Raw genomic sequence first — 16,870 nt, forward strand, 5'->3', positions numbered from 1 at the left:
TGCCCAGAGCCTAGAACATATAGAAAATTCTCCCAGCTTCATAGTGCTCCCACCCGCCTGCCCATCTATCACAGACGCACTGCAGGATGAAAAACAAGCATATCGATTGGATCTATTTCTCATCGACAGCCCAAGATACCGTTTGAAATCTGCCATTAGTTGGAAGAAGTTGGAAGTGGCTGTGTCTCATTTCTCAAGGGCGTGGGGTCTGCGGGACAAGAGAAAGAATCATGGCAATGTTCAGCCAGCAAGTACTGGGCACCTACTCTGTACATCCCTAGCAGTGAACAAGACAGACAGGTCACCTATGACCCATGACCAGGGCCAAGACGAGGTTGCTCAGGCAGCTCTGAGAATGAAGAGGGGTTTCCTGATCCAGCCGGGGAGATCAGGGAGGATTTCCTAGAGTGAGAAAAAACTGAGAGCTGAAGGCAGAGGAAAAATTAGATGTCAGATCAAAATCAGAAATGGGAAGAGGACTCTGGGGAGGGGAAACAGCATGTGCAAAGGCCCAGGGGCAAGTGAGGGTGATTTGGTATGACTGAAGAGTAACGAGAGATGAGGCTTGGAACGTTGGCAGCACCTTGAGGGCCATGAGAGGGTGTTTTGACTTTCCTGTAAACACTAGGAAGCCACGGACAAATTTGGAAGGGGCGAGGAAGTGACATTTGTTAAAAATCATTTGGGCATAGAATCATCGTACGGACGTAGCAATTCTGCTCTTAGATATATCTCCAGAAGAACTGAAAGCAACAACTCAAATAAATATCTGTAACCCACATTCACAGCAGCACAGTTCACAAGAGCCAGGAGGGGGAAACAACCCAGGTGTCCACTGATAGCTGAACGGATGAGCAAAATAGGGTCCCTCCAGACGGTGCGGGATTATTCAGCCTAAAAAAAGAGCAGAGTACCGGTACATGGTATGACTTGGAGGAACCTTCAAAACATTATGCTCGAGTGAAATAAGCCTTTTTTTTTCCCCCCACAAAAGGACAAAAATTGTGTGATTTCACACAGTGGAGTTACCGCTTAATGGGTACAGAGTGTCTGTTTGGGGTGATAAAAATTTTTTGGAAATAGTGGGGATGGTTATACAACGTTGTAAATGTACTTAATGCCATGGAATTGTACCCTTAAAAATGGTGAAGATGGTAAGTTTTATGTTATGTATATTTTACCACATTTTTTAAAAAGAGCTACAATTAAAAAAGAAGAAGAAGAAAGGGGGGAAAAAACCATTTTGGCTGCTGCGGAAGATCTGGAACGGAGCGATGAGTACAAGGCAGACCAGAGTGGTGACAGGGGAGAGGGTGAGAAGTGGGCGTCTGGGGGTGTGTTCTGGAAGCGGGGCTGACAGGAGGGGGGGGGTTGTAGGCGGAGCCAGTAACAGCTTCCTTTTGGCCCCATGGCTGTGGGGTTCACTGTACCCATTCTCCGGAGGCCCCAGGCACCCATCTTATCTGCAAGTCTGGAGGCTTCTTCCCTCCAAAGCCCACCCTTTATGGTCTGGCCCGGGGAAGCCCCATGCAAGGAACCCCAAACAGGGACTAACGTCCCTGCCTCGGTGCACAGATCAGAGATGCGGGTAGAACCGATCTCAGCAGCAAGCCATCCTCCACCCACTTTCCCTTACAAGGTGCAGATGTAATACCGGCTTTTAAATTCAATTAAGTCAGATTCAGTTCTGCTCCTAGAATACATTACCCAGCTGGAGACAGCAGGGGGGAAAAAAGACAGGAAGAAAAAAAAACACACACACACAAAACACAACACAGACCTATTTAGAGATTTCCCTCTAAATGGATTTTAATTCTCTCGATTTATCAGAGGCCAGAGGAGCCGCTGACAGCCAGCGTTTGTCGTCTGGGAGCCCAGTTTCAGCCACAAGGGTTGGGGGGCGGGCAAGGAGAAGCTGAATTGAGTTTTGACATTCACGTCCGGTGGGGCAGTGGGGAGGGGGTGAGTCTGGGGTCACCCAGACCTGGGTTCCAATCCCAGCTTTGCCACTCACTGGTTATATGACCTAGAGCCAAGTAGCCCAGGCTCTCTGTGCCTCAGTGTATGCATCTGTGAAATGGGAACAGTGGTTGTGCTGGTCTTAGAAGCCTGGTGAATAATGGATTATCTGCGAGGATTCAGGTCAGGCCCTTAGCAGGACGCCTGGCACATTCTGAATGTTCAGGAAATGCCGGGGTGATGAAGATGACGAAGATGGTGAGGGTCATCCCTAGTAGACGCTGCCCTCCGACGGGAGGTGCAAACTATGTTAGGTCACTGCGGGGGGGGGGGGGGGACGGACAAAAAAGAAGTGTCAGGCCTGAGCCCTGGGTAGGGTGGGGGGTCGGAAAGGGAAGGATGGCCTGGCCTGCGGGGAGTGGGAGTGGGGCGTGGACTGGCCTAAGCAAAGAAGTGGAAATGGGACCCAATCTGGAATGTACTGGGGACCAGACACTGACCAGGTATTGAGGCTAGACAAGTCAGGGAGAATCTTGGATACAGACAGGATCAGAGGGCATGAGATTCCTCATAGGAGCCCCGCCTTGCCCCGCACTAGTCCTGCATCCTAGTGCACCAGGGAAAGCGCTACAAATCCTCCGCACCAGGTCACCGATGCAGAGACTGTAGTACAACCTGCCCTCTGGCCCGGGAAGCTCACCTCTGGCCTTGAGCCTCACAGGCAGGAAGAAATCCCCTCCTGCCATTCCCCCAGGATTGCCCACCTGCGTCGGGCATGGACCGGGGGCTTGGATCCACAGCCCGGAGCCCAGCACCCCTGGCTCCCCCCTCTGCTTCCCATTTCACAGATGAGGAAAGAGAAACTTGGGGAAAAAACAAGGGGCCACCCTCAGGAGACCTGTCCCCAGGAGGCCTGGGTCCTAAGGCACCTGGGTCTCGGTGCACTCACGGACTGAGGCTAGGCATGGCTAAAATGGAGGGAAAAAGACTCTCGACTTACTGGCAAAGATGGACAAAGCAAGCAAGCAAAAGGAGGAGAGATCAAGAGACAGACGCAGCGAGACAGGCCAAGAAGGAAAGCGATGGGAACAAATTGGGAGAGAGACGGAAAGCCGGAGGAAACTGTGAAACCGAGAAAGGGGCAGACCGGAGAGAGACAGAAAGAGCAAGAGAGAGAGGAAGAGAGGAGGAGAAAGCTCTCAGGGCAGGAAGGTGGGGAGAAGGAAGAAGGTGGGAAGAAAACCAAGCGAGGGGAGGCCAAAGCCAAGGCACAAAAGGGGCAGGGAGCCGGCAGAGAGCCTGTGCGCGGGGGAGGGCTGCCGGGAAGCCAGGAGCCGTCACATGCCAACATGTCCTTAATTGTAATTACACGGGAACACTTAGTTTGTAGAGGCAGCAGAAATGAAAACGCGCCTTGCCCATTAATCTAATGGCTGTTAGTCAATCATTCTTCAAAGGGGGCTCCGCTGTGGCTTGTGTGGGGGTGGGGGTCAGGGGGTGGAGCCTGCGGGAGGCGGTGGGAGGGCAGGGTTTTAAACTAAGATGCCCTCAGGGAGAGCCCGAGGGGCAGCTCCGGGGAGAGCAGTTGCCACGTTGGTCTTGGGGGGTGAGCTCCGGAGCGTTGCAGCCAGCCACCAGCCCAGAGGCCGGCCCTGGCCAGCGGGAAGTCCGATCTGCCCGGGCTGGGAAGGGTGGGAATACAATGTAGCCAGGGGAGAGATGATTCTTTAACTCTCTCCAGGGGGTGGGGGAAGGCTTCCTGGAGCCGATGCCAACTGCTGAGATGAGGCAGGGGAAGAAGGAAGGGAGAAGGGCTTTCCAAGCAGAGGGAACAGCTTGTGCAAAGGCTGGGAAGCAAATATGCAGACAGCGCTGAGTGCTGCGCAAGCCACACCACGCGGGACCTTTTAAGGCACGCTGAGAAGACCTCGTTCTGAGGGTGATGGGGTCCAGCTCAGATTCCCTAAAAAAAAAAAAAAAAAAAAAGATATCCCTCCCAATGGAGGCCAATGTGGGGCTCAGTCATAAGATCTTTGACTTGCTCAAAAAGAGGGAGCTTCCCAGTCCCAAAGGTATGTAAGGTAGGGCTGAGAACCACCCTGAGGGACTTGGTGGGGACTTTGGGGTCAGGTGGAGACCGGAATTGCAGAGTTAGGGTTCTCAGCCAAGAAGGTGGGAGGACCCTGGAGATCGGGGAGCAGTGTGTTACTCATCTCGCTTGGGGGGCACACCTGGACTCACAGAGAAGGGGGGGGGGGTAAATGAGTCAAAGATGCCTGGGCGGGAGACTTGAGTCAGTGCCCAGTGTACACCTCTCCCCCCACACACACTCAGCCGGGGGTGACTCACTCATTCATTTGGTCCTGAGTGTGGAGCCCTAGGGGAAGTGGAGAGGAGACGGCCACCCAGTTATCCAGCTGCTACTCAGGGCTCCTCACTGAGCAGCTACTGTGGGTCCAGTCATGTGCCAGGACCAAAATTCGGCCTCCCTGCAACCCAGCATTTGTGGAATGAAATCTCATGACTCCAAAATATACCTTTATCGCATTCACTTGTCAGCGCCTCCGTGGCTCCAGCCCTGATCGGCCCCGCATCACTCACGGGGACCAGCACAGTCTCCTCCACCCTGGTATCCTGGTTCCCGACCTAGCACCAGCGCCCCCCCTCCACAGTCTGTCCTCCCCGCAGCAGCCACCAGAGGGCGCCAGTGAACACCTGGGTCAGGTCCCGCCCTCTTCTGCCCACAAACCCCCAGAGCTCTCACTTCTGGTAAGTAAAAGCCCAAGTCCTGCCCCTCCACCCCACCTCCATCCCAACCAAGGCCCTGGGTGACCTGCGTCAGTCTCCTCCCTGTCCTCCCCTTCTCTCTCTCTACCCTTGGCTCACTCTGCTCCAGCCATACAGGCCTCTCTGCTGTTCTGGCAACAAGCCAGGCGCTGTCCTGCCTCAGGGCCTTTACACATGCTGGTCCCTCTGCCTGGAATGCTAATCCTCCAGATCTTCTCATAGCTTCTTTTTATTCAGCCCGAGCATCACCTCTTCGGTGAGCCCTTCTTGGTCACTGGGCTCGAGTAGCACCCCAGTCTCTCCATCTTCTTCCTTGCTTTCATTTTCCTCCGAGCGCTACAGTCCTCCCAAGCGGATCCTTACCTGTTTACCTTTGTTTTCCTCACTGAAGGTCTAGAGAGCTGAGCTGAGGCCTGCCTGGGTCTCCCCGTGTCCACAGTACTCTGCACAGGGCCCAGTATACAGTAAGTAGTCAATATGTGCTTGTTGACTGAACGAATCTTTACAGCACCTCCCTGTCAAAGGGGGACCTTTATCAACCCCACTTCACGCAGCGGGGACCTGAGGCTCTGAGAGCGAGGCAGGGGACCTGCCGCCTGCGGGTGCTCCGAGGCTGTCTGTGGCTGGAGGGTGCCCCCCGAACTCTGTGGGACGAGTGAATGGTGGTGTCTCAGACAGATGTGCAAACTGAGGTTCTGTTTGACCCAGGGGCGGGGCTGCCGTCCACGTTGCCATGCAGACAAGGTGTGTGTTGTGTACGGGGGAGGGGGCTCCTAACCTGGGGGGGGGGGGTCTAATTTAGTGGAAAGGATCCTCCCCTTCCGTCCTGCTTTCTCGCTAAAATTGGCCTCAGGAAGACCGGGGAGGGCGACCCCAAGGGAAGGGCAACGCGCTTTTCATAACGACACACTCACAGCCCGGCAGATCCTGCAAATTCCTCACCCACGCGCTCCCGCCCATCCCCCTCCCTCTCCTCGGCCCCCTAGGTCCCTCCCAGAAAGCCCCAGCAACCTCCTGCAGGTCCCCGAGAGCAGAGCCCGGAGCCCACCCCCCCGGGAGCCCGCAGCCAATGGCCGTTCCGCCTGATGAGGTAATGCGCCTCAGCCGCGTTCCCATTGGCTGGCCTGGAGGCGGGTCTCTCCTCGCCCCCTGGAAGGCGGTGCCCGTGTGCGGCGCGGGAAGGGGGTCCCCTACAGCCTCTGGCACCGCCCCGAGGTGGCACCTAGGCACCTGCACCCTCTCCTGACCGTGGGACCCTTACCTGCCCTTGCCCTTCTCAAGGCTCGTGCTAGACCTAGAGACCCCTGCGCTCCCCCTCGGGCCCACAGGGGCGCCCCAGCAATCCGGTCTGGGCCGGAAGGAGGGAAGGAGGGAAGAGTCCCGCCCCACCGCACCCCCCAGCAACCAAAACACCCCCGAGTTTTGATCGACTTTTCTGGATAATTGCACATTCATTGAGTGTCCACTGTCTACGAGCCCGGGGCCCGCGGGGACGAAATCGCGCCCAGGCCCGGGTCCCCCGGGGCTCCCCGTGCTGGCAGCTGGGCCGCGCCGTGTGCGGGTCTGAGGCTGCCAAGGGGTTGGCAGGGCCGATGGAGACTGAGGAGGGGGAGGCAGGAGGGGCTTTCCCCTTAATTATCACTTTCACTTGTTTGTTTACTGGGAGCTCCGGACGCGCTGGGGGCTGTGCCTTTTTATTCACTGCTGTATTCATTCAACAAACATTTGACACCTCTGCCCCCAACACACACACACACACACACACACACACACACACACACACACACCACTCGTTCTTTTACCGACTTATTTCATTCTCCCTTATCCCCCCTCCTCCCCAGCCCTTATACTAGGCCTTTTTTTTTTTTTTTTTAATTTTAGGCGTTGTCGAGATTAGATAAAGTCTCATCTGCCTTTTTTCCTTGCTTTATTGAGGCTTAGCGTCCACATCGCAGATGCACACAACTGAAGTGCACAGCTTTACCTTGAACACCCAAGATCCTGGGGGGCCAGCGCCCCAGAGGGGCCAGTGGGGAGTGGAACTGATCGGTACAAATGCAAGGTGGGATCCTGTCTTGATGCGGAATTCTGATATTTTGTTCACCCCGGAATTTTTTTGTGTGTCAATTTCGATTTTTAAAAATATCACCGTTAAATATTACTTACCTTGATTGCTGATTTTTTTGGGTGCTTCCTTGAAGTTTGTCACCGAGAACTGTGCCTCCCTCCAGCTTACCTTAGTTGGGACTCTGTATTGAACATTCCACCACCCAGAAGGCTTGGGGTGGAGATGGGGGTTCCCAGGGAAAAATCCCCCCACCCCACACCCAGGTAAACCGCCCCCCACCCAGGTAACTCTCAGACTCCATCATCACAGATTACCGTGCCTATTTTAAAAATGGATGTAAATAGAATCACACAGGACACAGTCTTGGGAAGCCGACTTCTTTTGCTCCGGGTTTGTGACACGTCCGTGTCTCCCGTTCCCTGTCGTTGCTGTCCTGCTGTGCGCGGACAGACCAGGGCTCATGGGCGTTTGGGTTGTTTCTTGTGTTTGGCTCTTCCACATCAAGCTGCTAGGAACATTGTCACACTCGTCTTCGTCTGGACATATGCTTTCGTTTCTCTTGGGCAAACACTCAGGAGGAGGATGGCTGGGTCATATGGTAGGTGTGTGTGTTTAACTTTTTCAGAAACTGCCAAACCGTCTTTGTGAGTGGCTGTACCATTTTGCCTTTCCCGCCGCGGGCAGCGGAGGCGAGCACCTGCAAGCCGGGCTTCGGGGCGTTCCTATTTCTGAGCCTTGACTGAGGTGTGACCCATACGGTTTCCTTTGTTCCATTTATTGTGACTCTTCCCGTCATATTGGCGCTGTGTTTGACCAGGAGGGGAGATTGGGCAGCCCAGGCCCTGTTGGGAGTACGACACAGTATATCTGTTGAGTGACTCTTGCCAGTGTCTTAAAATTTAGGATATTCGGAATTCCAAAACATAGCTGGCCCCAAGAGCTTCAGAGAAGCTCTATTAGTGTTTAGTCTTAAATAATATATATTTGAGCCCCTGCACGTCACTCACTCTCTGACACCACAGTGACCAAAGCAGCCCCCACCCAGAGGACTCAGGCTGGAGCATCAGGGAGGCTTCCTGGAGGAGGTGTTACCTGAGGAAAGATCTGAAGATTAAGAAAGGGGGAGAGAAGGAAGAGCTTCTGCCCAGGCCCGGAGGTGCTTCAAGGGCTTGAAATCTGTCCTTTGGGGATGCAGAGTGTCCTGGGGAAGGCAAGAATGCCGAGGCCCATGATTGCTTTCCTGACATTCAGGCGAAGCTCCCTGAACCTTCTTCGGACCCCAGGGAGCAGGGGCTCGAGCCTCTCCAGCCTGGACATTGGCAGGCACATCGATGTTCTCCCGTGGGGTCTCCTTGGGGCCCAGCTGGACAGCTGTCGGGACCTCATTATGTTCTAACAGGTGTGGACAGCGTTTGCCCCCATGCTTGATGCCAGGGAGACACCCCGCTAAGGGGAGGCTGGGGGGCTGCAGCTGGGGGGCCTTACTATCCAAGCATGCTCCCCTGGCTTTGACAATGGGCCTGTCTGAGGCTGAAGACTGCTCTTTTTTGAAAAAGACTTCACTCTGGAAATCCAGCAACTTTTTGGATCAACTTTCCATTTCTTCTGCTTCCTGGGTGTAGCTCCTTTATTTCCCTTTCTTCTACCCTCCCCCTATATAGATCATCAACCCTGTTGCCTCTGCCTGCAGAATCAATCCCAAATCTACCCACTTACCCCCTCATCAGTCTCCACCTGGTCCTGCCTCAGGACCTTTGCACTGACTGTCCCTTCTCCTTGAGTGTTCTTCCCCCAGCTCTAATAACTTCGTTTATTTCCTTCCCTTTAAAAAAATGTATGCCAAGGTTGGAAGCGTTGAGAAAGCAGTGACAGTGTTTATCTTGGTCACCATTAGGTCCCCAGATCCTAACACAGTGCCTGGCACACACAGCAGGAGCTCAGTAATAATTCCTTCCACAATGGAGGGTATTAATTCATGGCAACTCAGGAAACAGCCTGGTTGTATCCCCAAGTCCTGGATGGGAGAGTGTAGCCATGGACACAGATAGAGATATTAGGGGGAAAAGGCTCCAAATTTTGGTTGCCTCCCTCTGCCTTTAATTATTTTGTCGACAAGGCTCACAATTCAGCAAGTCAAGGTGGCATTTGAGAGGGACGGTTCCCTTTAGCGTAGCTGACAGCTAATTTGTGGGAAGTTTAATTACAGGCGGCGTTAATTAACTGACAGAATGCTGGGCGAGGAAGGCAGCCATCTGTTCCTAAAAACGTCCTCCCCTCCCGGGCCTGGCTGGGAGGCTGGGAGGGGTGGGCAAAGAAGAGGGCAGGGCATGGAGAAGAGGTGGGGCCAGAGGAAGAGGAAGGAGGACCCAGGGATGAATCAGAGCCTCTCACCCCTCTTCCAGATGCCATCGGGGTGAGAACTTGGCACTCCGCCTCCTTGCAGCCTGCATCATTTCTGCAGTGGCCTCCAGTAGCCGCTGAGAGTGACAATAAGTTCCTTGGAACCCGCTCTTTATTGGTTGTATCATGAGGAGCAGAGCGTGTGGAGTAGAGGAGGTGAAGAGCACCTCCTCTACGCAATGTGAGCGTCCTCAGCTCTCATTAGAGTGGATTGGCACCCACCAAATGAGGTTGGGAGTTGGGAGAAGGAGCTGGGACAGAGCAGAGGTGCTGTGTGCCCTGAGAATCCTGGGGGAGGAGGGGGTCTCTCTGCCTCTCATTCTACCATTCACTCCTTCGATTCAACCGTTGTCCAGGATGATGATGCCAACGGCCTCCAAAGGTGGGCTTCTAGAGTTCAGCACCCGGCTTTGTCCCTTCTAAGCTGTTTTCCCTGGGGGCAAGCCACTTAAACCTCTCTGGGCCTCAGTTTCCTTATCTGAAAAATGGGATTGTTCAAAATAGGACCTACTTCCATCTGTCTTCTAGAATAGCGGAGACCACGCACTCTTGGAAGGCAGAAGAGAGTGTGGTTACAAACTTGAGGTGTCATTACTTGTTATAACCAAAAATGCGCATGTGTGTTGAGGCAGGAGTCATGTCCAATTAGGTTAAGAGCCTTTGTGGCTTTTAGGACTCTGGCTCCTGGTACATGCTGTTCCCTCCCCCTTGAGCACCCTTCCATCTCTTGCCAAACTGCTTCTGTTCTGTCCTTCATGTCTTGAGGTAGATGCCCCCTGTTCGAGAAGCCTTCCCCGACCCTGCAGGCTGAGGCCCTCCCAGCACCTGTACCTCCCCCCAACCCATCACGGTCCCTCCCCCACACGGGGGGAGGAGTGGGCGCCCTATGCAGGTGGGGCCTGGGTCCGTCTCAGTCACGGCTGTGTCTAGGCTCCCCAGTGAAGGCCTAGGTGAGAAGGGGGCCTATGCATGTTGTTGAAGGGACAGCTGGAGCTGTGACCCACGCTGGGGAGGTAGAGGCCAGCAGAAGGCAGAAATCAAAGTGAGAGCCAGTTAAAAACGGTGCGGGAGCGAGCGGCCGGGTGTGTGGCCCCAGGCAAACCACACCTTCTTTCACAGACTCAATTTCTTCTTCCGGAAAATGGGGGTATCGGACAGGAGCCTGGCTCGGGAGGCAAGGGGTTCGTGCGGAAGGAAGGTGGCCTGGAGCCTGGCACAGCGTGTGTGCTCAGGAGTCCTGCTGGGAGCCCTGACTCCACCCCACCCCCACCCCTGAGCCTCAGTTTCCCCATCTGGCCAACTCCCCCTTAGACAACCCAGATGGATGCTGTCTGGACGGGTGGGAGAAGGCCTCTGCTGGTGCTTACGTGGGGCGGCAGCCAAGCAGGGCCGAGGAGGCTGGCACCGGCCGGCCTCGCTAAGCTGGCAGTCCTTGGCAGCGCGCAGGCTCCCCGAAGGCGGCTGGAGAAGCGCCCGGGCCCAGGCGTTGGGGGACCGAGGAGGCTAGGATGAAACTGAGGCCCCTTCTTGGAGGGGGCAGGCTCTGATTGCGGGGCAAGGACCTTATGTACACTTATTAAGTACCCACTGGATGCCAGACCAGATCTTTGCTTGTGCTGCTTTAGGTGACAGGGTCACTCTTCCTTTTCACAGGGCTGATTCCCATTCTTTCTGCTCTTGTCGAGAAGACAACACCTCCAGGAAGCCTCCCACATTCTCTGGGTTGGGTCAAGGCACCCCCCTTTGGGCTAACACAGGGCCAGGGCTTCCCCCGCACAGCTCTGATAACCCAGTATTCTAGCTGGGCTGTGGGCAGGTCGCTTAGTCAATTTACAAATACCGACAGAACACTTAGTGTCAGGCACTGTGCTTACCATCGTCCATGTTTAGGGAGCCCTGTGGAGCCCATTGCTACTGCTGTGCCCATTGTATAGATGGGAAAACTGAGGCTCAGGAAGGGTTACTGGTGGAAGCCAGGAGTCCTGGAGCACGGCAGGGCATCAGTGAGAGCTGGTTTCTATCCCCAGGGACGGTGAGCTCACTCCTTCCCCTAGCAGCCTGGTTGTGAGAAAAGTCATCTGTCCCTTGACCTGGGATGTGCCTAACTTCTCTGTTCTGCCTGTGATCTTGAAGGAGGCTCAAGATGGAGGTGAGAAGATTCCTTTCCTTTCCTTTCTCTCCTTTAACAAACATGTGAGCCATGTTCCACAGTGTATCCAAGTGGGAGGCAGTGCTGGCCAACCTTCATATCTCTTCTCCCCTATTCCCTAAGAATAGAAACCTCTGGTTTTCAGCTGGACTGTTGGCCATTCAGAATAAAGACTACATTTCCCAGTGTCCCTTTAGGCAAGTGTGACCACATGACTTGGTTCTGGTCAATGGGGTGTGAGCAGAACTGGTTTATGGGATTTCTGGGAGTGACCTTAAAAGCAAGTGGGGAGGGCGCCTGGGTGGCTCAGTGGGTTAAGCCGCTGCCTTCAGCTCAGGTCATGATCTCAGAGTCCTGGGATCGAGTCCCGCATCGGGCTCTCTGCTCAGCAGAGAGCCTGCTTCCCTCTCTCTCTGCCTGCCTCTCCATCTACTTGTGATTTCTCTCTGTCAAATAAATAAATAAAATGTTTAAAAAAAAAAAAAAAAAAAAGCAAGTGGGGAGCCCTTCCTCACTCCTACTCATTGACTGGGAGGCAGATGTGATAGCTGGAGCTCAAGCAACTGCATTGTCCCATGAGGGGGTGACCTACTTGCTAAGGATTTGGAGCAATAATATAGAAGGATTCCAGGCCCTGGACGCGGTAGAGCCTCCATGCCATCTCTGCACTGACTATTCATATTCATGAGCCCCAGGGGCTTAATCTGCTCTGGTTGGGTCCTGGATCCCATCACCAACCCCAATCTTGACTGCTACATCTATCCCTCCCCGTCCATCTCTCCATTCTCACCCCCTTTCATGCCTGCTGGACAGAGAGGCTTATCCTTCCCTTGCCAGTGCCATGGGCCATTCCCAGTGACTAAAACAGGGTGCCCCGGAAAGTGCAGCCTCTGTTTGTGGCATTACACAGAGCTGGGAACAAGGGCCCTCAGAAGCTGGGTATGAGGTCCTCATCACGGAGCTGCAGCCCCTCGGGGATCATGCATGTGCAAGGACCTTAGCCCACCCCTACACACACACACACGCACATACACACACATCAGAGCCATGACCAAGGGCCTGTCCTTTGACATCATCAATCCAAGAAGGGAGACCCTTTTCCTTCAACCACCTTGAAGTTTCCGAGCTTTGTCTTGGTCATGAAGACAGCAAAGCACAATGAAAAACACTTCCATATGCATAACACAGGAAATCTCTGACTGCACACACATACTCACTAGCAGACCTCCCAAGACCAGACTGCGGGGTCCAAACTCCACCATCACGCACCTGCTCTGTGACCCCGAGAGAGTGACTTGGCCTCTCTGGGCCACAGTTGCCTCATCTGAAAAACTGAGACCTAGAAGTGCTGCTGAGAAGGATTTTGTCTGAGCTTCTTAAAACCCCTCCAGTGGTTTTACTCAGCATCGCAGAAGAAAAATCAAATTCCTTCCCCAGATTTACAATGTCCTGTGCCAACTGCCCCATCCCCTTCCTGCCCTCACCTCCTCCCTGTCCCACCTCCCTCCCTCACTCTGCTCCAACCACAAAGCCTTCCTTGGTACGGCTTCTCAAACATGCCAGGCCTGGTTCTGCCCCAGGACCTTTGCATGTGCTGTTCCCTCAGCCTGGACTACACTTCCTGCACACTCACCTCCTTTTCGCCATTCCAGTGTCAGCAGTGTCAGATCCAGTGTTCCCTCCCAGGCCTTCCTCATCATGCCTGCCACCCGCCCAAGCAAGTGACCCTCATTCAATGCCCAGAAGACCCTTGAAATGGCCCAACCCTTCTGAAGAAGCACCTTATTTACTCGCCTTAAAACTAAGCCACATCTGAGCTGGTCTCTGAATCCCGCTGCAAACTCACAGGAGGCACAGGGGACTGAGGAACGTGTTAAACGGCACCAGGGGGACAAGCTGGGCAATGCCCAGGTGGGAGATGTCACCACAGAGGAAGTGACCTAGTGGCTTCAACAATCGCAACGATCGCGAGGCAAAAGTGAGAGAGGCAAAGGTAAGAGGCAAAAGAGACGGGAGGCTGTCAATGAAGATTTAGGAGACCACCACCGACTCTAGACTTGACCTAGGTCCTGACCCAGACAACCTAAAAAAACGCGCTTCACAAGGGTTCGCATTTCCGTGTGTCCGCTGGATGGAGATCTGATGCTCTCAGGGAATCGTAATTTTTAACACAATCCTGACGTTGGTGGGTTTTGTTTTTTTTTAAAGAGTCTTATCTTAGGGGGTGCCTGGGTGGCTCAGTCAGTTAAGACTTGACTCTAGATCTCATCTCTAGATCTTGGATCTTGGGTTGTGTCTTGAGTATAAGCCCCATGTTAAAAAAAAAAAAAAAAAAAAAGTCTTATCTTGGAGCAGGGGCTGTGCCCCTTGGCACTGCTAACCCCAGGACCAGGTCATGGAAGGCTGTCTTGCGTGCTGGGGTGGGGGGGAAGTGTTGAACAACACCCAGGTCCCCACCCCCTTGACACCAGGAACCTCCCCTCCCCCACCAGGCATGACAACCACAGATGTCCCCAGATATCACCCAGAGTCCCCTGGGGGCAGAACCCCCAACCCAGGTGAGGGCTGCTGCTTTAGAAACACCAGATGTTTACAGATGAAAACCATCTGGCGTTTGCATCAGAATGACAAGGGACAGAGGAGCCTGAAGGATGTTGACTTGAGAGTCGCCCTAGAGAGAGTTGTCTGTCTTGTCTGTCGAATCTGAGTAATGGGAGCATGTGGGGGGGTCATTATCCTATTCTCTGTACTTGGGTATGTGTGACTTTTTTTTTTTTAAAGAATTTATTTATTTATTTGACAGAGAGATCACAAGTGGGCAGAGAGAGAGAGAAAGGGAAGCAGAGAGCCCGATACGGGACTCAATCCCAGGACCCCGAGATCATGACCTGAGCCGAAGGCAGTGGCTTAACCCCCTGAGCCACCCAGGCGCCCTGTGTGACTTTTATCACTATAAAAAGCGGCAGTGATGGGGAAATTCAGATCAAAGCTAGAGATGAGTACATGGTCACGGACGTACCCACGTCGCTTTCTCAGTGGGGACAGGGGAGTTTGCTGTGATGTGCAGGAGGTGAGCATTATGGGAAGCTGGGTGACGGGCACACAGGAATTCTCTGGAGTTAGTACCTTGGCCACTTTTCTGTACATCTAAGATCAGTCCAAAGGAAAAATTTTATTAAAAAAAAAAAAAGTTGAAATGCAAAAGGACCAAGCCAAGCTGGGACCTCACATGCCCAGGATTGGAAAGGAGGTGCGGGGCATCCCAAGGCCACCAGTGGTGCGACAGACGACATAGCGTCCCTGGAGACACCCTCCTGCCCACCTCTCCCGGGGGGTCTCCTGGTTTACCCGCAGATGCTGGGAGTTGCCACATGGGTGGCCCTGGGCGGCCAGAAGCCCGCGGCCCCACAGCAGTCAGGGCGAGACTCCGCTTTCAAACCCACTTTATTCTCTCTAGACTAGAAACACTCGGCATTTCCATCCTCCCTGCCCCCATCCATCGCCACAACCTCCCGGGGCGGGGGAGCCATAGTGCCTCATAGCCGTTCTGGAGGCCTCTGGGAGGGTGCGGTGGCCTCGGCCACCCCCACAGACGTGGCACTGGAGTGGCCCTGGGAGCCGGCGTGGGCCAGCAGCTCCAGCCTCCGCGAGCGCAGCCGGGCCTGGATGGCCCAGATGGGGGGTCGGTGGCCCGGCAGCGAGGGGTCCTCGTCGCCCAGGCTGTCCACGGTGGAGTCGGAGCCGTCTTCCGTGCCGGCCACCGACTGCTTGCACACGGGGCAGGAGCGCCGGGCGGCCTGGGAGAACCAGGGGTCAATGCACTTGCAGTGGTAAGTGTGGGAGCAGGGCAGGATCTTGAGCTGGTCGCCCTCCTCGTACTCGTCCAGGCAGATGGCACACAGGTCGTTCCGCCGCGTGAAGGTGCGCACCTGGGCCTTCTGGCCGGCCCGCGGCTTGACCTCCGGCCCGCGGCTCCACCGGGCCCAGAGCCAGCCCCACAGCGGGCGGAGGACCAGGAAGACAGAGGCGAGCAGGGCCAGGGCGCGGCCCAGCACCCAGGAGACGGCCAGCACTGGGTGGCAGTCCAGGTCGGGGCACGGCGGGTAGTCGGGCAGCAGGACGACGTGGGCCCCCTTGTCACAGCGCACGATGACCCGCAGGTCCTGCGAGGCGGCCTCGCCCACGAACACCGAGGGGATGGCGATCTGACGCCGCAGGTCCTCGTAGACGTGGGCCATGCGCACCAGCTCGTCCGAGCGCACGTTGTGCACGATGGCCGCCTCGAAGCCCGCCCGCTGGGCGTGCAGCACCTTGAGGTCGAAGGTACAGTCGTAGCGGCGGATCAGCACGATGGCGCCCAGCGAGCCGTTGCCCGGCCGCGGGCCCTCGATGGGGTGGCAGGCGTTGGCCGGCTTGGCCTCCATCAGGTAGCCCCGCACGCCCTCAGGGGCCAGGGGCACCCCGAACAGGGCCGGCAGGTCGGCGAAGTCCACGGTGCTGGCGTTGCCATCCAACACGGCCCGCACCACCGCCTCCGAGGGCACCAGCAGCACCAGCAGGGTCAGCCAGGCGGTGACTGCCCGCGGGGCCCGGGCTGGCTCCAGCTGCCCCATAGCCACGCCCCCCCTCCTCCTCCTCTTCCCCCGGATGCGGCGTGGACTAGGTCCCGCTGGGGACAGCAGACCGGAGGCCTTCGGGCATCTCCAGGGCCTCCCGGGGGGCCCGTGGCCGAGATGGGAAGTGAGGTGAGCTCGAATGGGGGGGGGGTTTCAGGGGCAGGGAAGTGGGACAGCTGGGGCCAGGACGTCCCTAGGCAGAAACTGCTCCTGGGGCAGCCCCATATGCATCGTGTCTCTAAAGGGGGGTCTCAGGAGCTGCCCACCTGCCCAGGCAGTCTTGCCAGGAGATGACACTGAGAGCAGGAAACCCTGGGGTTCTAGATGCCTCTGGCCTCTGTGACATCGTCCAGTTCCATCTTGTCCCCAAGGGCCCACCGTTGCCTAGGGCTGTGGCCAAGGCAGAATCCCTGGATCGCTGACACCCAGGGAGACCTGAGCAGCCTCTGAGGAAACTTGTGGAATGCTCAGAGCAGCCCGTTCCTCGACCTCATAAGGCTCAGGGTGCCCCAAAGTAGGCTGATGGCCCCTGGTGGCACCGATCTAGGACTTATATTGCTACTGGAAAGCCTTATCTCCCCAAGACTCTCAGAGACCCACCGAGGGAGATGTCAATGTTACCCCCTTTGGAGATACCCAGGAGGACCCAGACTTGTTCAGGGCACCCTTCCCCCAGGAGGTCGGTTCTTAAAATCCAAATCCCAAACCTCCCCCCTCTCTCCCGCTCTAGTCACTCTGCTCTAGCCGCACAGACATCCTTGACCTTCTTACAACACATCGGGCCACACCAGGCGTGGTCCTGTCCCCGGGCTTTGGCACCCGCTGTGGTCTCTGCCTGAAATGCCCTTTCTCCCGAGGCCAGTGTTTTCTCAGGACTTCGGTCTGAGCTCA

The 16,870-nt window shown here is 55.5% G+C and overlaps 1 protein-coding gene across 1 annotated transcript; it reads right to left on the bottom strand.

Annotated features, from left to right (window-relative positions):
* Positions 1-14,525: 14,525 nt before the first annotated feature.
* Positions 14,526-16,340, bottom strand: ZNRF4 (zinc and ring finger 4). Its single transcript, XM_059165118.1, is given in 2 exon segments — positions 14,526-16,192; positions 16,194-16,340. Coding segments are annotated over 2 exon segments (1,425 nt in total). The 5' UTR covers positions 16,326-16,340; the 3' UTR covers positions 14,526-14,899.
* Positions 16,341-16,870: the final 530 nt, after the last annotated feature.

The sequence above is a fragment of the Mustela lutreola genome, chromosome 2 (genome assembly GCF_030435805.1).
Source record: "Mustela lutreola isolate mMusLut2 chromosome 2, mMusLut2.pri, whole genome shotgun sequence".
NCBI classification, from domain to species: domain Eukaryota; kingdom Metazoa; phylum Chordata; class Mammalia; order Carnivora; family Mustelidae; genus Mustela; species Mustela lutreola.